Source organism: Agelaius phoeniceus, chromosome 1 (assembly GCF_051311805.1).
Source record: "Agelaius phoeniceus isolate bAgePho1 chromosome 1, bAgePho1.hap1, whole genome shotgun sequence".
In the NCBI taxonomy this organism is placed as follows: Eukaryota; Metazoa; Chordata; class Aves; order Passeriformes; family Icteridae; genus Agelaius; species Agelaius phoeniceus.
In genome coordinates this window covers 9243059-9264167 of record NC_135265.1, presented here as the reverse complement: position 1 = coordinate 9264167, position 21109 = coordinate 9243059, and the positions used below count along the sequence as shown (strand labels likewise).

Below are 21109 nucleotides of genomic sequence, written 5' to 3'. Positions count from 1 at the left end.
ACTGATCCAAAAACACCGAGTTGTTACTTTCTGTTGCACCCATGAGCTAAACTCTTTCAGCACTGGAAAGACTCATGTATCAGAAAAAAAAATGGGCAGGAAAGCACCATACAACAGGGGAAGGGAGGAAAGGAGTCAATCCCCACAATTTGAAGCAGTCCACAATGCAGTTAAAATTCAAAATTCATAATTCATTATATCAATCTAATGCATTAGCTGAAATTACAATACATGATAAACTACAAGTGTCACATTTCCTATGGCAGTCACTACTGCCAAGCCCCCTGCATCCTGGCTGTTGCTTGGGGAACTAGATCAGGAATTGATATGCTGAAAAGAGCATCTCCAGATGAAAGCAAGTTCAGCCACATCAATTCTTTGCTAGAATTCACAGCATGGCTGTAAAAGCAACTGTGCTGGTTACAAGACAGGCAGCAGCACAAGTGCCCAAGGGTCAGAGGCAGCACAGGAAGATTCTTTCACTGAGTGCTGAGCACATTCCACTGCAATGCCATCATTCACCTCCAAAAATCAAAGGTGTTGAGATAAATGGTGAGCTGTCAGCAAATGCTCTCCCATGCATGTACTGTCACAGTCAGAGATGTTGATAATCCTTTCAGGACAGTGTGCAAAGGGAATTACCCTGTCCAAGCAGCTCTGGCCCCAGCCAGTGAACATTCTTTCCTTTATTCTCCACCACCAGAGCCCCACCACTGCCTCTGCCAAAACACAGCACCTGAGCTGAGTGCTCCCGTTGCAGATGCAGGAGGGTGGCACTGGCACAACACAGGATAATGGAGAAAGAGGATAAAGGATGCTGTGCAGCCCCTATGGAAGGGCACAGCCAAACCCAATGGCATTGAGCATTATTGCTGCAGTAAGCTAAGGCCGCCTGCCCCATCCTTTCCCCCCATCCTTTGTATCAAAAGCATCCTGTATTGACTTTATACATCCTGCCAGAAGAGAGTCTCAAATGCAGGTTTGAACAATGTGTTTACAGACACAATACCCAGAATACAACAAAATTCTTGGAGTAGGTGTTTTCTACCTTGTATCCTATCTGGAAAAAAGTTTCAAAGATGTAAATTTGCAGTAAACACACACAGAACCTACAGAACCTCATACTACAGCTTTGGAGAGCACTCAGGCACTAAAAAACATACTGTGAGAACTGGAGGGGCCACCTGTAAGCACTTTGGCATGGAAATATTTTCTTCCTTACAAAGTAAGCACACTGTTGATCCTCCTTACTAAGGAGAGACACCAAGATGTTGTAGCAAGCACAGTTGCTTCACGTGCCTCATATTTCAGCATGGTCTTTGTAAATTGGTCTTTGGTCTTTCTATAAATTAGATGTGAAACAGATGTTTGTCCCACTCATATAATAAATTACCAGAAGCAGCATTTGGAAGTCCTTCCAGTGATTTATAGCAGAGATCTTGGGATTCATTCATTTTTAGAAAAGGAGACCTAAAACATCTCCTCTGAATGCCATCCATATGGTAATTACAGAAATGCTGGAGTACACTAATCAGCATTTCATACTTATCAAATGAATGCTCAAATGTTCAGGCACACCTTAAAAATGGAGGCAACTTCCATTACCTTCCATTCCTTATGACCTGCTCTCCTTAGAAGATGTTCAGCATTTGTGCTCTGACCAATTTAACCAGCTACCTGTCCAAGAAAACCAAATCAAAACATTTTCTTGGGGACTAACAACCTCTACTGGACTGGGATTCCCAAGACAAATTTTGGCTAGTAAGCTATCAGTTTCTCAATTTATCTAATGGGACATTAGACAAAGATTAAAGTTTTAAGATAAACAGAAAAATTTGGAGTAAGGCCTCCTCCTTTCAGCAGGGCTAACTATGTATTAGTTTGGCCATGGAGCCACAGCACTACCTTACTCCTGTCAGATAATGCTGTCTGGGTGAGACAATTCCTGTGTTTCAAAAACCCTCTTTGAACCTATCAAGTTATTTCTGAAAAATTCATAGTGAGATTTGGACCATTCAGTGGATAATTATGATCTAAGACTGGTGGTTATGAAATAAAACTGCACATTCATACCAAAGCAATGAATGCACATGCAAATCTGTGAGCACTTCATAAATTGCACCAAAAGCAGCAAATTTATGTCAACAAAAAGATTAATTACCAAAAAGACACTGCTGTTCAAGATAGCTTTAAATGAAAGCCACCTCCATTTTCAGTTTTAATAACCCATTTTACTAATAAATACATTTTGCATTAGAACATTTAAACAATCAATTATCAGAAATGGGATAGCATGTGAATTAAAACCATTATGTGATTCTTATGTGAATATTTTGCCACAGCAGGACAACTTTCTGTCCTTGAGACAAGTAGTTTGATGAAGCTGTCCCATTCAGGAAAAACATCCTGAAACACATCTCATATTGAGTTTGCAATGATTACTGCACATAAAATTTCCTCTCTCTTGTCAGGTTAAGACTCTTTTGCCTGGATACTAAAAGTAACTCGCTGTACTTTTCCAGAACAGTCCTGCTTCTTTTTATGTAATCAATATTACAGCAGTCAATCCAAAGTAATTCTGACCTTTGATGGAACCAAAGTACATCAGAAAACCAGCTAGCTGACATTCTCTGGGACAAATATTTGTATCTAACTAGTTGTATGAAGCTTTTAAGTTTCATTTTACCTTTCATTTCCAAGAGTGAATTTTGAAATATCACATAAACCAGGTAACCAGAATTCTGAAGGGAAAACTCCACAGAACCCCTATGGGTTTATATGCATTAAAGTACATTGTGGATTCCACTTCACAATCTAAAAAAAATTTTGATTTTATTACAATCTCCAAATGTACATTTAGAAACCACAGCAAAACTATCAAGTCCATGTTTAAAGAGATCCCACAGACTTCTCTTGGGACATCAAAGTCTACAGGGGGTATCCACCAGGAGCAATTTATCATGTCACATTAGTAATACATTCTGCCAGGAAGAAAAGCCTGGTTCCTTGTGGGATTTATTTAACTACACAGCCAGGCACTGGAAGCAGTTTGAAATGCCCCAAACCATCCTGTCAAGCTTGTAGACACTGCTGCTGGAGGATATTGGTCTGCTGTAGGCCCTGAGTTGTATTTCCTAGCCCATACACAAATTACTCAGGCATCATTGACACATCTGGAGTCAGCTGAGATGGTTTAGCATGTGTATGCAGTTTCTAGTCTAGGAAAAAAAAAGAATTAACTCCTTAAGGAGTTTCTGTTGGGTAATGTTCTGATCTTGTTATACCAACTCCATCCTCCACAGTAACTCCTCACTGATAACACCTTCCAACACAGAATCCACTCTTGAAACGAGAATCTGAAAAGCCTCTAAACCAAAACCAAATCAATTCTTTAACAGCCCAGAAACACAGCCCAGCCTACAGCAAAGCACATCAATTTCTGTTTCTCAGCCTGAAGCAGCAACCTTTCATCAATACACTTCCATTACCAGTGGTAATACTGGGATCCTTCCCTCCTGTGAACTGTTAAATTACAGAAGAAAAAAGGTCCTTGAAAATTTACAAGTAAGATACAAATAAAACACAACAAGGAACACAAACCAAATCAAGGCAAGCATCACATATAAATGGAGTAGGATACAGCTATAAATAAAGTGGGATATAGCTATACTCCATAAATGGAGCAGGATATAGCTGAAGTATAAAAGTTTAAGTATACTGGCATGAAAAACCAACCCCACATTAAGAGTAAACAGTCAGAGAGCCAGAGGTGTATGGGACAGACTGAGCAGCAGATCACTGCTATACCAAGGCAGTACTTTGCATAGGAAGCACCAACTTTTCTTCCTGTCACAAGGACCAGCATCCATCCATATGTCAGAGGCTAAAAACTATCCCTAGGAGAGCTCACCAGGAATACACACTCTGCTGTAACCACATGCCACAAAAAGCAAGCCCACAAATCTCAGAGTAAGAGCTCAGCATCTGTCATAGGACCAGATCAACTTACTTGCCTTCATGCACCCCTAGATTTACAAAGAAATTGCCTGGAAAAAAACAGTGAAAATCATCTGTGACTGTCTCCAGTGCAACACACAGCACATAACATTAACTATGCTCCGTTTGGAAGTGTTCAGAGCTGTCTCCAACAGTATTACAGATTTTCATTTGAAAAGTCTGAAGGGAGACATCATTTAAAAATCTACATTCTCCTCTTTCCTACAGATAAATAAAGATGTCTCTGTTTATAAAGAAAACTTTCTGTAACTGCAAGAGCAGTGCAGTATAGTTCAGCAGAGTTTAACAGACTCAATTCATAGCACCATTTCAGAAATTCTTCACATCCATAAATTTACAGGAATTATGCATATGAATGCTGCTCTTTACATACTCAATGACAATCAGGATATAGAGAGTCCCACCTGCATTCTGTGGGCTTCACTACATGCCACTTCAAACTGCATAAAAAGTACAAATGTTTAAAAGTATTTATTCAATTTCATCTTTGATTCCACCAGTACACATTTTTAGAAAACATGACCTCAGTACTTATTTAGTGGCTTAGAATATCAATTATAACCTGAGTAGCTCCTTAAGAAGTTACTAATTCCATAGAAAACTCATCAACAAGTTGATAACTCCTCATTTTTAGAAGATAAATTCTCTTATTATTCAGGACAGAACTGTTCCATTAGTGTTTCAACACAGCAGAACCTATAAGGGCTGCAGCTAACCAACACAAATATTCATGCTATACATGCAATTCTGCTGCTTGCTTTTGGAATTACAAAATGCACTACATTCAGATGGAAGCACACATATTTTTATGTTGCACTATCTTGAAATATTAATGTATGTGCAAAGACCAATTCAAATACTTTTTACAGAAATTTGTGGAAAAAAATTGTTTGGAGTCACAATTAGCCATGTTAGAGAACGTCTTAAACATCTTAAAGAAAAAAAAATGTGCTCACTTTGAAACCTTCCAACTAGAAAAATTTCAAGAGCCTATGCTCAAAATCCAAAGCTTAACTGAGGGTTTTAGGCCTCTGGTCTGCACTGACACTGCAACTATCCACATAGAGAGGCAGCTTAGGAACAATTAGTTTTCATTAATTGGAGTGCACACAGCACTGCTGCCACTGCCAGAACCTTGGCAAGAAGCAGAGCCTGTGCTCAGTGCTCTTATCTTCCAGCTGACAAAGACAATGATCAATACATGAAGTAGATAACCTGCTTTTGAATAAATACATAAATAAACCTGTGTGGTAAGCAGGGGGAGAACGTCTCTCTAGCTCACTAGTGCAGAGGTGCCCCACAGCCTCTACAGGAGGGGCTATTGCAGCTGCAGCATCCCATGGAACACTGGCAGCAGTGGTCCCTCCATTTGATAAGCTGGATAGTTCTGTGCACTGTGCTGTGCAGCCTTCCTTCTAAGGAACCCAAAAGGCAGGGCCTCAGCTTTCTTTAAGCCTATCATTTCTTTAACAGTAGAACTAAACTTCATGGCTTTAAGGTTAATCACGAATACTGACATTTTCAGAGTTAGGTCTTCTGCTAATGTTGATGAAGTAAATACAATGAAAATCAAACAGAGCCTATGTCAGTCTCCCACTAGTAGCATCTCACCTGTACAATTTACTATAAAGATATTTGATTGAGAACCAACTGTTTTGTTTAATAGATCTTCAATCAAAAAATAAACAAAAGAACTGAACACTCTCTCCCAGCTCCTCCACAGTAGCTTCCTACTCAACATCTTGCTCAGATTTTTCCAGGTTTTCTACCACACAATCACAAAACAACTGAGTTTGACAAGGACCTCTAGAGCTCATCCAGTCCAACCCCCTGCTCAACAGGATCAACTGGACTGGGATTTCCAGGACAACTCCATATGCCTTCTGGCTATCTCCAAACATGGAGATTCCACAACCTCTCTGGACAAGCTGCTCCAACACTGTTGCCCTCACAGTAAGTTGTACTACCATAAATTCAGGCAGAGACTCCTGGGCTTCCATTTGTGGTCATTGCCTCTGACCTCTCCACTCCCTTCCCAATGCACTGATGAGACTCTTACCCTGAGCTTTCTCTATATTGAACAATTCCAGCAATTCTCCCAACTTGTTCTTCATGTGAGAGAAGCTCCTGTAATAATCTTGGTGGCCTTTCACTGGACTCTATCCAGTAGCTCTGTTTCTCTTAGAGTGAAGCCCAGAAGTGAACCCAGTACTCCAGATGTGCCCTAACCAGTACTGAGATCACTCATCTAAATTGAAATCCTTGTCTTGTACTTCCTAAAATTCTTATTCTGCTGCAGACAGTGAAGAAGTTGCATCTACCCAGTTCAGAGCCCATTCCACTCATCAGTATTTTGCTAGAAGCTTCCTCCCATCTTCCCTTTCCTACTTTCAGCTGATTTCACACTGGATCCAACTGCCCAATTCAGCTGCCTGTCTTCTACCAGATTCTTCCTCTAGCTGCTCATCTAATTCATCAACCATTCCACTGCATTCAACCTCAAGCCCTTCAACCCCCTTTCTAATCCTTCATTAGTCATCTAACAGCTGATGATCCTGAAATAGCAAAGCAAAGAAAGATATAATTAAAATCTGAACTGAACTATCCCCTTAATGCTGCCAAAGAAAATAAATTACTTTTAAAAATATTAAAACATTTACAAACATTATTACAGAGCTAAACCAATATCTACATACTGAACAGGAAGAAAGCCTGGTTTTTCAAGTACACTTCTTGCAGTTTTCAGTATGGAACTTTCTCACAGTAAATACTGAACACAGGATCTGTTCTGCTTTATAGGTCAGCGTTTTGCTGAGCTGAACATACACAGAGAGATTGCATAAGAATCCCAACACCTCTGAAAAGACCTTCACTAGAGCAAGCAAGAAGACCTTCAGCATGAGGGCAAAAAGATTACTTTGACAACTTTTATCACATATTGCTTCCTTTAATGAATGCTTCCTAAATGAAGAATTCGGGCCACAAGAAGTATTTTCTCTGAGTCTCTAAAGGCTCTATACCCCAAGCAAACAGGTGACATGAATTTGGGAGAATGTCTAGATTATGTATGCAACTGTTCCTATTCTGATAGAAGAAAATCAATCCTGCTAGGACACAAGTTCACAGTGAGAGTTATGGTGTAACAGTTATAATTAAGCTGTCCCATTCAGAAGCTCTCAAAGTTTTCATTTATTTACAGATCAAAAGAGAGAAATCAATAGAAATCAATAAGTTAGCCTGCTCAAATTCTTGAGAGGAAATTCCAGTAAGCACTTTTTCTGTTGAATATTATTTCAACTTAAGAGACATTGCAGACATCATTTCATGTTTGGCAAACCAGGCCTTCCAACAAAACATTAATTGGCAAGCCATACCTAGTCTTGTACAATAAAATTAACCAAGAAACAGGTAAGAAACAAAGATTTCAAATATAATACAAAATACCAGTTGTTTGCCTCATTTTCAGAACTATTTCTATTAAAACTACATTAGCTCAGCTTGTTTTGTAAGAGTAACATTTTAGCCACACTTTAGATACATGTAACTAAAACCAGGGGGTCACTTACCGAAGAAGTCAAATGAAAAGGGGTCCCTTCCACCAAAAAACTCCCTGAAGACATCATCTGGGTTGCGGAATGTAAATCCAAAATCAAATGGAATATCATGATGATTTCCACCTGCAAATGAAAAAAAAAAAGGAAAAAAGTTAAATTTCAGTTATCTTCACATATTCTTACTAATAAGAAAGTTTAGGCCTATAGGGTATTTGAATAATCTAAAATTATAAACAGTTTCCAAAATTTCTCTTTCAGATATCACTTAACTTAAGTACACACATTACTTCATTACTTTTCATAATAGTTTCTCTGTTTTCAGATAACAGCAATACCTTTTATAATAACCAGAAAAACTGTAAAACAATCACCATCTTGATTTTTAAAAGACTGAATTTTAGGCCCTAGTACAGGCATTTCCAGATTCCTGTCTTGAAAAGAAAGCTACAGAAAATATAGAAAGCAAAAAAACTGCTGGTTGTCAACATACCTCCACCTCCATTTATTAGGCCTTCTTTTCCATATCTGTCATAGATGTCACGTTTTTTAGCTACAAGGAGAAGTTGTACATGATGTCAGTAAACAGGTTTGTTGGTTTTGTGAGAAAAATAATAACACTTAGCCAGCATTCTCAGTTAAGCATCTTCTCAAAGCTAGTTTATTTAAGGAAATTTTGTCATATAACTGCTGAGCATATTCAACAAGAACTGCCAAAGCAATTTAGTTCAGAAAGAACAGCTACTGAACTTCAAACTTAAGATCAGTAAGCTGGTAGAAGGTCCAGTCCTGATGTAAAGGACCATCCTGAGAAAAAGTTTGGTTTAAGGACAAACTTCATATAGAAATTTGCCTTTAAGAAGAATATGGCAGACTTCTTCTTTGGACAGCCACCATGAAAAGCTTTAAGGCTGTGAAGGACCTCTGGACTTCAACCTGCTCCCCAACACAAGCCTAATTGTGAAGTTGGTCACATCTTGCCTGAACAAAGCTGCAATCACACCAGTTCCAGTGCTCAAGCATTCCCTTCCTCCTCTCCCACTTGCCAACCTTGACCATTGTCTCTTTTCCTTTTCTTGCACAAGACCAAACCCATTGTGGTGGAGTTAAGAGAACAAAGACCAGTGTTTATACCAGCAAAACCCCTAAAATTAATTATAACCACTTTGGCTGGTTTAATTGTGGGATATAGAATGGAGAATGAAGTGATGTTCCAAAATGCCAAGGAAGGATGTGACTCAAACTGCTTGCTCTCTATTATTTTAGAAGGCATGGAATGACTATTAATTCCACTGCAGACCAGCCAGTATTCATGAGAAAGGAGAGAAAAATGAACTCTACATTATTGCACAAGATCAGATGGCACTTTGGTACTGGAAGGGAACCTGAAGACCTTAAAGAGGCAGACAGCTCACTTTGCCTGTTGTGGAGGTATCAGTCAAAAACCAATCAGGGCATTTGATTTTATTCTCTTAATATTATTATGCTTTTCCCAGTGGAATCTCTTCAGTGAAAGATATTTTTAAAATTTAAACAGCATCACTGAAAGAACATGCAGTTACTTCAAACAGATGCTGGAAAGTAAAATACTTCTGACTAACAGGAATTAAAATTTTACATAATGGTTATCATCTCAAATAATAGGAGCTTGCAATAGGTTCACATGCAGACAAATCCCTAAAGCTTGATAAATTATCTGTACTGCCTTTCTAGACAGCAGTTTTTAAAGAAAGGAGGTTAACCTACCCAACAAATTATGAAGAAGAAAGCAGCAAGGTAGATAAACTGTCATGGGCAGGAAACAGCAAGGGGGCCCTGAGGGCTCACAAAGACCAAAATTCATCTTGAAAAATGTTCCATTTTTGAAACCACAAGGTTTCCCACAAGGGAAGTGTGTTCAATGATCACCCAATTTCAGTATTTTTTTTGCTTATGTAATCCCTTACAAAACTATTCTTCTGCCAAAAATCTGTCATCATTCAAGCCTGTAATGGTGTCAGAAAATTTCATTAAGTTTGCAGAACATTTGACTGCCTCTCAACCACTGGGCTGAAGATTCTGGTATCCCTGCTGCACAAATGATTGTTAAGACACCAGTAACTTAGGATTCGGCATAGATCCAAAAACTGGCAGCACTTTTAGAAGCTGTTCTAAAATTCTAGCACTGTACTGTTTCCAAAGAACTTAGAGATCTGTTTAACAACCAGACCAGTATCCTATTTTTATCCTGCTCAAAAAAATTAGCTTAAGAAGGATAAAGTACTCTAAAAGACAAGCATACAATGAACTGATGATAAATTAAGTTCTTTTTCTCCCCTGTTAATTAACTATCAAAACCAAGCAAAGAAACACAGTGTACAAGACTGCAGCTCACTAAATCAGGCTGAACTCTGAGAGGTAATCTAGATGCTGCTAGAGCTTTAAATATAGCTTTCCCATGCTCACTGTCTCAGGTGAAATCAAGGACACTTCAGAAATAGCATATAGACAGCTGCAGTCAATTACAGAGGAAAATAATCAAAGTAGCTTAAATCATTTTGTTATGATTCAGGCTGCTTTTGTCAGAACATTGGCAAAAGTTAATGATACTCTTCAAGCAAAAAGACATGGGTGAACTGTAAACTGCATTCCTGCACTACATGGGTCAGGCTAAACACCTCTTTCAGAACAATTCAAAATAAACACTATCTTTAGTATCACAGTTGACTGAATTTACAGAACTCACTCAAATGAAATGCAAACTTTCAGCAAGGTCTACAGTGTGCTTGGGTTTTGTCAAGACTAGTTCACTGTTACTCACTGTAACAAAAACCAGAAGCTGTAGGCCCAACACTGGATATTTCAGAGTTGGTCTGGCCTGATTTTAGAGGATAAACACAATGCCCCTATACTGACTGTAACACCGGCCTCACCTGCTAAGATAAAATTAATCTTGGGATTCACAGAAGTCTCTGCAGAAATTTGTAGCAGACACTGAATTTAGGTTTCTAGTACTTTGGTTACCTATCTAGGGAGATCCTGAAATTTTTGTTTCAAAATTTCTGCTTATTCTGTCTTATCTGCAAGCATCTTTCTCTTTCCTTGCCTTTGAAAAGGAAGCAGCCAAGTTGGATGGTGAACCAAAATTACAATAGCCCTTCAAAGCACCATAGATCAACATTTTCAGTCTGATCCCCAGAACAGAGACAGGCAGTTCAAGAGCCCTTGTGAAATACCCACCATCTGACAAGACTTCATAGGCCTCAGCTACTTGCTTAAATTGCCGTTCCGCCTCATCCTTATTGTCTGGATTTTTATCAGGGTGCCATTTTAGAGCCAATTTACGGTACCTGAGTGGAAGGAAAACAAAGGATATTTTACTCTGAAATAACAGAATATGCTATATAAATAAACACAGTGTTGTCAGGTTAAACAGGTTGTCAAGGATCGAAGTAAGAAATTCCTAGAGCTTAGTATCTTGCATCTAGATATTGGGACCAACCTGCAGGTACACAAAGAACCACCTGCTCAGTTATGTTTTAAATTAGAAAGCAAGTTTGGGGCTCCTTACTTATTCTGAAATTATTCTTGTGTATATCTGATGATAAACATCTGCGAGACCTAAGCAAAACATTCCAACAAAATATCTCTGCTGTGGGCTTCCCCTTAGAGCTCTGTAATTATTCAGTACTACAACCAAGGGAAGCATCAAGAAGGACCTGGTATGTTAGAAGTTGATAAAGCTCCAAGAACACCCTCATTGTGACATCAATGCCTTCTTTGACAGCTACACCTGCACACAATTCCTATACTCAAATGAAACATTTTAGGAAAAGTGTTCATAACTTTTTACTTAGAAGGGCAAAGCTAAGCTTGCATTTAGATTGATATGTTTTGCAATCATTCAAGACCACAGTTCAAACATTTGAGTTGATAAAGCAGCACGTGCAGGAATTTGCAAAAGAACACGGGAAGACAACGAAGTGTGACTCCAATAACCATATAATTATATCTGTCCTTCAAAATCCCTAACATCTGCACCAGTGACACTCACGCTTTTTTGATATCCTCTGCTGAGGCATGCTTCTGCACTCCCAGAACTTCATAATAATCCACCATGTTTCAGGAGTTCTTGTGGTAACAACAGCTGAGTCTTTCCAGTCCTGTAACAACAACAACTTGTAAATGAACCTTGGCCAGTACTGCTACTTCAGAAAAGTCAGGTAGGAGCCTGGTACTCCCTTGTATCAAACCTGACCAAAGAAAGACGAAGTTCAAATTTTCCAAACCCCAAAAAACAAACCGCTTTACTTTAGGTCAAGAGATCAAACAATTACTTTAATTCAGATTTTTATGTTCTTTAATCCCACTGAAACACAGTACAAACACATAGATATAGCAGTTCCTGAAACAGATTAGACTGATAAGCTAAGTATTTTAAGAAGGGTATCTGGATTGCAGTTTTGATGTAGATATTAATAACTCTGAATGCAAAAGTTCACCTGTTATCTGTGACACCTGTCGTGTCTAAAGCACGTATGGGCATAAACAAAGGCACCCATCTTTCACATCTGTTCTTCAGAACATTACTTCCACTGACATGCTCCCTTCAGAAAAGCAGTGTCTATGCAGGTCTTGGAAATTTAAAATTCAGTCTTAGTGAGTCCATTTGCCTCGTTGATGTTTACCAAGAGAAGCACATAACCAGACAAGATTGCTCCAACTGCAAGGTAACCAACCAACTCAAGTGCAGAGGCGCCTCGTGTTTGTTAGTATAAAAGAACAGTTACCACAAGAGTCCTGAGAAACCCACAAGTTAAAAGAGCAATTTAAATACTGACAGTTTCTTGTCGACACTGGAGAATAATTAGAAGGAACAATTACACTGACCATTACTCCAACTAAATGATCATTAAGATGAAAGAACCTTCCTAAAAAGTTTCAAGAATGTTTCATGTCTTCATGCAATGCTGCCTTTCTCTCCACCATTAAAAAATCTCCATTCTGGCAAAACTTCCAATCCCCTTTCCATCCTACCACTGCTGGCTTGTTTCAATTTCAGGAACAAGGAAACAGGGGCCTTTTCCAGTAGTTATCAACTTGATGCAGGGAAAGTCACCCAAATACACTCAGAACATAATACAGCAATGTATTAGTCACATTTTCTTATCTTGTGCATCAAGAACAAAAATTCATTGAAATAACCTTTTCCGCCTCAAGTCATTCAGTGTTTTTCATTTTAATGCAGGCAGTCTCAGTTTCCTTTTCTTTCCCAAGAAAACCAAGTATGATGTAGCCTAGTGAAATATTCTAAAATTAATTTACTGTACTACTTTTGCATGTATCTTTCAACATCCTGGGATACAAACACTAAAAAGATACTTCCTTTCAAAATAAATTGGTACATCTTCAAAATATGTTCCTGCTGTAGGTTAAAGCTTAATTAACTTTAATTATGGATTATGGTTACACACACATTTCCTCAAATGGCAAAACCAGTTTAAGAGATACCCTGCCATGCTTCCTCCCCTCTCCAAACCACTTACAGAAGCAAATGCATTGGAGGACCCACATGTTTAAAACTTGGGTGGTTTTAGCAATCTACTTAACCATACAGTCCCACAAACACAAAATTAAAGTGCAGCAAGTAAATAGCCCTTTGAAGAAATCTCCACATCAAAAAAACCATAAGGGTGTAGTTAATATTGTGACCAACACCAAAGGAAGTTGGGGGACATGCATTAAAATTAAGAATGCCAATAATAATAATGTACTAATGGCAGTGTTCAATATGTAAACATACAGATTACTAAAAATATCCCAGGATATCTGCTATCAACTGGCCTCTCTAGTTTTGCTGTTTCCCACACAACAATTAGAACAGCTCTGTGAACACAGAGGCGAGGAGCCAAGTCAGTATGGGTAAGTATGTTATCAAATCCCACCGCCAGCCTTATGAGGAATAGCATATATGGAATCTATAGTCTGCAGAGAAATCAGGAGGGAATCCCTTAAGCATGAGTCCAGCTTAAGGCCAAAGGTCAGAGTCCCTCCTAACAAGAGATACCAGCCTAAAACTACTAAGCCACCAGCAAGAAGCCCCAGGACAGGAGCATATACCATAACACTAAGTGCTCTTTCCATATTCTCCTTTTCTTATACAAGACTTTCATTAGGTCTCTCAATTCCGGTATGTATCTTACAGGGAGAACTTAAAAACTCAAGCTTCTAACTAGAAAAAGCATGTAGGAAAAGCAACTTAGATGTAAAAAATAAATCACATTTCCTAGAGAACTTCGTGCACACAGGTAGTCATATTGATTTCAACACAGTATTTTTTTTAAACTTCCCTGCTTGTTTAAAAGCAATGCTGCGGAGCTGTGAAGTTCAGACTCAATATAAACACCATGTATCTTAGATAGCAGAAGCCTAAAGTTGGGACAAAAAAACAAAGCTGAAGCATGAAACCTCTTAACACCTCTTAACAGATAACTCTGACCCTAAAAAGCTACTCCTTCAAGATAGAGAAATTATTTGTTTCAAAGAAATGTCTAGGGATTGCATACTGTCTTTAGTGAGTGTTATTGCTCAGTTTTTACTTGTCACTAGTATAAAGTCTGGAATTAAAACAAGCCAGAAACCTTCAAAAGAAAACAAATTCTTAATATTCTTCTTCTCCTAATCAGTGTCACCTAAGTCAGGTGACAGGAAACATTCATCTCAAATATCCTGTTATTTCTATCTGCTCATTATCATGAAGCATAAACCATACTGCTGAAACTTCAGTTATCATAGGAACTTTTTGTATGTAAAAAGGTTTTAAAAATATTTACATGAAAAAAACTCATCTGCAGCTTCTTTTGTCCAGCTAAAGAAAAAAAATGTCAGCTTGTATTTAGCCCCTCAACAGCCAATAAGACTGACCAAAAAAACACCACGCACACCCACAAAACCCCCCTCCCCCAAAATACCCAACAATATTCACAAACTAGAAAAGACCTCTATCTGCAATCTTTTCAGGACAGAATTATTTAAAATACTCACTCAAGGAAACAACCACCATCAGCTTACAATAAAGCAGAATATGGATGACCACTGATTTAGAAAATAGAAGATGGCCAATTTAAAAATAAAAAACAAATCAGTACTTTTAAGGCTAGTAGGAATGTGCATGTTGAAAATGCCAAAATGTTTCAAAGATGCAAACCACATACCTCCCTGCAAGAAACCACCCAACTGTCCGAATCACAATGACATGACAAAAATGTCCTCCAAACACACAATATGTCAAATAATTTTTCTCCAAATATACAAGCAAGGCTCATTAATTAGGCACTTGAGAGTTTTTTCTAAAGCAAGGAAGAAGCCAGCCCACATTAGCTGATTTCCTGCCTCCATCCACAGAAAATCTTCAAAATTTCAGAAGAAAATACAAGCCAAAAAAAAAAAAAAAAAAAAATAAACCAGCTGAAAGATGTTTGATGGCCTTCATGTTTGCTCACAAACATCTGTAGTTCCCTGAGCTGGGAACTGCACTATGTTTACAGTGTGCTATCAGCTACTCCAACTCCTTCTTTGGGGCATGAAAATCAAACAGGCAAATGTTTATGTGAACCAAAGGTTTCCATAGTTTATAGATTTCTCAGGCATCACAGGAGAAGCAGCTTTGTTCTGGTTTACAGTGGCCCTAAACTACATGGACGCATGACCAGCCTCAAGCCCTCCCCACACAGCTCAGCCTGAGTTACTCAAAACCTGGCCCATAAACTCTCTTTACAGCACAGTCCTCAGCTACATAAAAAGCATGAGAAGTATTACAGAAGACAGATATGTAGAGAGCTCCAAAGTTTTCCAAGATCAGATGCCAGAGAAAAGCAAGTAATCAGACAAACAAGCAGCCGGGATGACAAAGAAGCACCCCTAACTAAATACAGAATGGGGGAAAGCATCCAAACAAGAAATTCTTTAGAGCAGCCAGAAGGGAATTCAGACAGCAAGGGGCATGCGACCTTTGCAGTGAGCTTAGTCAGAAAAAGTTATCTATTTCTGGCCATGAAGCAATGGGCAGCACAGAGAGTCCTCAAAGATGCCAGAATAGCTCGAGCTTAGTGACTCCAGCAGTCACCTGGAGAGCAGGATGGAGTTCCAAAGCCCTGGTTCACAAAGTTCACAGAGCAGGCACTCGTCAACATCCTCTGCAGGCCCCACAGCCACCCAGGTGCCAGCACCTGCTGCTTTCCACAGAATTAACTAAAGGATTGCATCCTGCTGTCAGCTCTGGAGGAACAAACACCCTGCTCTGAATCCCACTTCACTTAGGCTGAACTCACAAAAATTCACTGTGCTAACACAAAGTCTACCAGAACAGTTTACCAGAACATTTTTAAGAATAAGAATGCTAAGGAACAAGTAAAGCTATCTATGAGTACAAGAACACAGAGCAAGAAAACCTGTGTAAGTTTTGTGATTAATAAACCTGAAAAATACATTTAAACAAGGCACCAGCATTAATTTTTTCCTCCCACTTATATATACACAGTGCAGACTAAAGCATATTAACAACTTCAATACTTTTAGCTTTTACTTACCTAAGCTTAGAAAAACTGTCAGTTTAACTTCACAGGCTCCTGAAATTTATTGATTCATGGAAAAATGTCAATTTACCATATAATTTAAATTAATACGATGTACTTAAATAGCCATGTTTATGCTCATTATTTTAATACTCCCTCAGTATCCTCAGGAGATGAATTTAATAAAATGCACATTCCAAAAAGCTTAGTTTAATCTCATGTTTACAGCAAACATCCTGCTTGTATGTCAGAGAGCAGAGTGGATTTGGATACAGTTGTTATTATTATACCAGTTCACACAGGGAGAAGGCAGCTGGGCTGGCTGCTTTACCTTGCAGCTCATGTTCCATTGTAGAAAAGCCAGTAACAATAAAACTCCACCACAGCCAAACAAGAGGCACCTGACCAGGACACCCTCACCCCTTAAGGCAGGAAGCTACAGAGAGTCCTGTCCACTGCTCTCCTCCCCAAGGGCAGCAAGACACAATTCTGGCAGGAATTACAAACTTGGTCTGAACTGCTGCCTGGCACATGGAAAGCCTGTAGACAGCAACAAGTAAGAAACCATTAAAAAAGACTGAAGCAACCAAAAATGGCAACAGAAGAAATCCAAAACCTTCATCTGTGAAAAAATGTAAACTGGCTAACAAAAAACAGGAAAGGATGTTGATCAGTCAACAGGCCACCCTCACTCCCTTGGCTGAGACTCTCCTGCTTATCCATCTCATCTCTGATAAAAGGGGACTTATTCATGATCTTTCCTTAAAGCAAAGGAGCACTTTTCCAAAACAACTCAGGTGTCCAAATTTGGAATTGTGTCACAAATATCTGGAACACTGTCACTCTCCTAAAACTAACCATAAAAGGCTATTTTATACAAAGTAAAATCTGTATCTTATTTTTAAAAATATATGATCTGCGTATGATTAAGCAATTAAAAACAGTGAAAGCTTCAACTGAAAGACATTGCCCAGAAAATTTTAGGCAAATAATCACATGCAAACAGATGATCCTTTAGGGAAAAGAAAACAGTTCAAAGTTTCTACACATTTCCCCTGAAGTGTTTTTGAGTCATGGTAACTTTATTTAAGCCAAAGAAAAAGGAAAAAAAAGCTTCATTAAAGCAAAGGGCAAGTTCTTTTTCAGAGTGTTGATTGGCAGTCACAGATTCAGGCTACATTTTAAGAGAGAAAAAAAAATTCTAATCAGAAAAATTAAAGTTTTAATAAAAAATAGCTGCAATGTAGCTATGAATGGCTTCAGACTTACTATATGGCCTTTAAGAACCTTGTTAAGTACTGAGTCCTCACTAATATCAGTGGGATTTCAGTATTCAGAACAAATAGAAAACATAAAACCTACAACTAATAACTGTAGGAGTGAAATGCATATGCATGAATTATTTCTTCCCTAGCTGTTAAATAAATAAAGCAGAATGATTTCATTAAGTCTAAAGTAAGGAAAACCTATCATCCATTCAAATGTATTTCATTCAAAAGAAAATAGAATTTAAACTACCAATACCCTCAACTACAGTTTTATTTTAAATCTATTTTGAAAGAAACAATCATCAAATGCAATATCCAACAAGTTTTGACAAAGCTAAGTAATTTCTCCCTAATCCTTCCATTGCTCGAATAAGACAAAGGAAAAGCTTTGTCAGGAAATGTTTCCAGGACACAACTGAGGTTCTTTACAAATGCTATTAGAGAAATGGAGCACTTCCTACTTAAGGAGCACAATGCTTAAACATAAACCTCACACAGCTAAGTCGAAAATTACAGCAATGAATTCCCTTCAAAGGCAGCCTGACTGCACGGCTCAGAAGCGGTGGATGCGCTCTGGAAGCCTGGAGAGCCTCCTGTCCTCTCCTCTCCTCTCCTGTCCTCTCCATTCCTGTCCTGCCCAGGCAGCGGCCCCGAGCGGCCCCGGCTCCCGCGCTGACATTTCCGCCCGTTCCAGGCCACGGCTGCGACACCTCCGGGCTGGGGACATCGCAGTCACCGCCCCCGTCCCACGCAAGCTCAGCTCACAGAGCTCACTGCGCCAACGAGCTCGGCACGGATGCAGAACAAACCAAAACCCTGGTATTTGTTTCTTGTATACTGTTAGGTACTCCTATATCCTACATAAGGTGATGATGATTTAACATAAGTTATTCCCTCTCCCCGCATACATTCCAAAACTTCTAACGGATAAAAGAAAGAATCAGTCGGTAAAGAAATCTATTTATCTATTTAAAAAAATCATTAGCCCTCTAACTAAAACTTCAGTGTTACACAAAAGTAAAGCCCTTACCTCCTTCTTCCCAAGCCCAGCCAAGATAAATTAGCAAACTGCATCGATCTGGGAAGGACAGAGAATATACCAGAGAGTGAAGGTGCCTGGGTAAGAATCTGCTGTAGTTTGAAAGCACAAGCACTTAAAAGACAAGCCCGATGGAGAACAAGGGGAACTCTGCAGTTTACAGATTTAGTTTACATTATTAGTAGCACTGCAGTCTAAACAGTGCTGCCAATAAAAGCAGCAATTTAAACTTCTACTCCAATAGAGATTATTTAAGAAAATTTAATACTAACTTAACTTCCATTTTCAACAAACTCTTATTCTCCACTGAGAAGTGAGCACAGGCGCCAAGGGGAGTACACAAAGTTAGAATAGTGTTGGGCAATAGTTAAAATTCTGGTTGTTTGCAATAAAAAAGTAATCACAGAGACAAGATCTGTAAATACATTTACTCATTGGTCCAAACAAATACATTTACTCATTGGTCCAAACAAATCTTCTTTGACAACATAATCCATCAAACTAAATGGTATTTTCACTACTAGGCTCTTGATCACCAGCTGAACACAAAATCCCTAACTGGAGTACAAGGATCTCCAAAGAGTAAACAAAAATTAAGGTCAGCAGGCAGCAGTGAGTGCAACCTCTGCTGCAGGACCAGAGAGGCAGAGCCTTGCTTCATCGCAGTTGTTCCCTTTGTGTCAGCACCTTGTTCTTACCACTTTTTGACACTTTATACCCTAAAAACTCTTGGGTTTGACCACTGACTATGCAGTGACACAAGCCTAACCATTTGCACATTATAAACACAGCTTTCATGTTCCCCTGTCTAAATAAATAGCATTTATTATTATTACAATTCAGAACAGATTTTTCAGTATTTTGAATTATTTCTAACACCTTTGTTAGCATGGCTGAAGTACACGTTTTCAGCAGCCTAGGAGAGCTCAGGCAGCAACACAGCACGAAGTGTTGGTGTAAATAGGAACGCGAGTCGTAAACCCAGGCCACTGTGCCCTCCGAAGTGCAACAAATACTGACGGCAAACAGTGTTCCTTACCTGGCAGTGTCAGTTTTCAACTCGGCTCGGAACCTGGCAACAGCGAGTTCAAAACGCCCGACCTCTGCCGACCTCACCCACAACAAACCTCCCTGCTGCCCCTACCCCGAGCAGTAAACACGGAGCGGAACGTATCGGAACTGCTTCATCGGGGACAAACACAGCGCGTTCGGCTTAGGATCATCAGGGGTGGAAAATGCCGCTGAGATCATCCAGCCCAAACATCCCCCAACACCGCCACTGTCCCTTAATCAACCCCCAGCGCCACATCCAAGCGCTCCCCAACACCTCCGAGGATGGTGATTCCACCACCTCCCTAGGCAACCTATTCCAACGCCTGACCACCCTAAATGCGAAAAATCTAATACGTTATCTATTCAACTATCTAATACTTTATCTAATCTGAATCTCCCCCGTCTCATCTCAAGGCCGTTTCCTCTGGTCCTCTCACTGCAGGCTCTCACGGCCCGCAGCTCACCCCCATCTCCTTTCAGGGACTGTAGAGAAAGGAGAACGCAGTACCGCTCGCAAGCCGCCAAGGCAGTACCCTGCGACAAAAAGCTCTTTAAGGACAAGGTCTGCTTAACGAAACGAGGCTCTCCCTCATCCCCTGGGAACTGACACCACTGTGAGCAAGTAATGGAAATCCGGACATTTTTTTTCTACCTTGAGGCGAACACGCGGTAGCGCGGGCTGGCACCGAACGTCCCGGGATTTGTCCCGCTCCGAGTGCCGGGGGAGCCTGGGGCAGCCGCTCCCTCCCCAAGCTCCCTGCGATCCCCGAGTCCCGCCAAGGCCTGGCAGAGCCCCCACGGCACCCGGGGCCGATCCAGCACTGCGGGGCCTGTGCCGGCCGCGCCGCGAGGGCCCGCTACCAGGGACGCCGCTGCCGAGCACAGCGGCCCGGCCAAGCGCCCGCTCCCCGCTGCCCCTGCCTCCCGCACGGCCGCGGCCGGGCAGCCCCGGGCCCGTCCGTCCCGCACTCACCCGCCGGTGTCTCCTCAGCGCGGCCGCCGCTCCCGCCGGTTCCCTCCCGCCGCTCCCGCCGGGACAAACGGCAGCGGCCGCAAACAGGAAGCGCCGCCAGCGCGCGCCGTCACTTCCGCCCCGCCGCTTCCGGAAGTTTCTCGAACGGCCCCGCCGGGTGTCCCGTGTGAGCGGAGAGCGCCCCCTGCCGGCCACCGGCGGCGCTGCGCCGGGGCGGGGCGGGGCCGAGGGATGGGCGGGGCTTCAAGTGGGGGCGGGGCTTCGTGAGGGCAGGGCTCCGGGCGGGGCAGGGTCATTGCGCGTTTGTTTGTGCACCGCGCGTTTTAAAGAGCCGTGGCTGCTCCTGGCTCCACAGAGCCACAGCGTGTCTGGTGGGCATAGTGATGGTCAGTCATGGGCTGCAAACAGCCATGGCTGCTCCCGGCTCCACAGAATCACAGCGTGTCTGGTGGGCATAGTGATGGTCAGTCATGGGCTGCAAACAGCCATGGCTACTCCCGGCTCCACAGAGCCACAGCGTGTCTGGTGGGCATAGTGATGTTCAGTCATGGGCTGCAAACAGCCATGGCTGCTCCCAGCGCCACAGAGCCACAGCGTGTCTGGTGGGCATAGTGATGGTCAGTCATGGGCTGCAAACAGCAATGGCTGCTCCCGGC

General features: G+C 40.8%; 1 protein-coding gene across 9 annotated transcripts in view; it reads right to left on the bottom strand.

The window, feature by feature from the left end:
- The window catches only part of DNAJB6 (DnaJ heat shock protein family (Hsp40) member B6), a 57691-nt gene extending 37083 nt beyond the window's left edge, over nucleotides 1–20608 (bottom strand). For 5 of the 9 annotated variants that reach the window (XM_077191481.1, XM_054654134.2, XM_054654278.2 and 2 more), the window contains exons 1-5: nucleotides 20454–20608; nucleotides 11602–11710; nucleotides 10788–10897; nucleotides 8062–8121; nucleotides 7584–7694 (exon numbers count right to left, since the gene is read on the bottom strand). In XM_077191481.1, the coding sequence (XP_077047596.1) occupies nucleotides 7584–7694; nucleotides 8062–8121; nucleotides 10788–10897; nucleotides 11602–11666 (346 nt within the window). In that variant the 5' untranslated portion in view covers nucleotides 11667–11710; nucleotides 20454–20608. Of the gene's footprint in view, nucleotides 1–7583; nucleotides 7695–8061; nucleotides 8122–10787; nucleotides 10898–11601; nucleotides 11711–18418; nucleotides 18467–19466; nucleotides 19686–20132; nucleotides 20156–20453 lie in introns of those variants that run through there. The other 4 variants (XM_077191521.1, XM_077191774.1, XM_077191596.1 and 1 more) reach the window with 4 other exon arrangements.
- Between the last annotated feature and the right edge of the window lie 501 nt (nucleotides 20609–21109).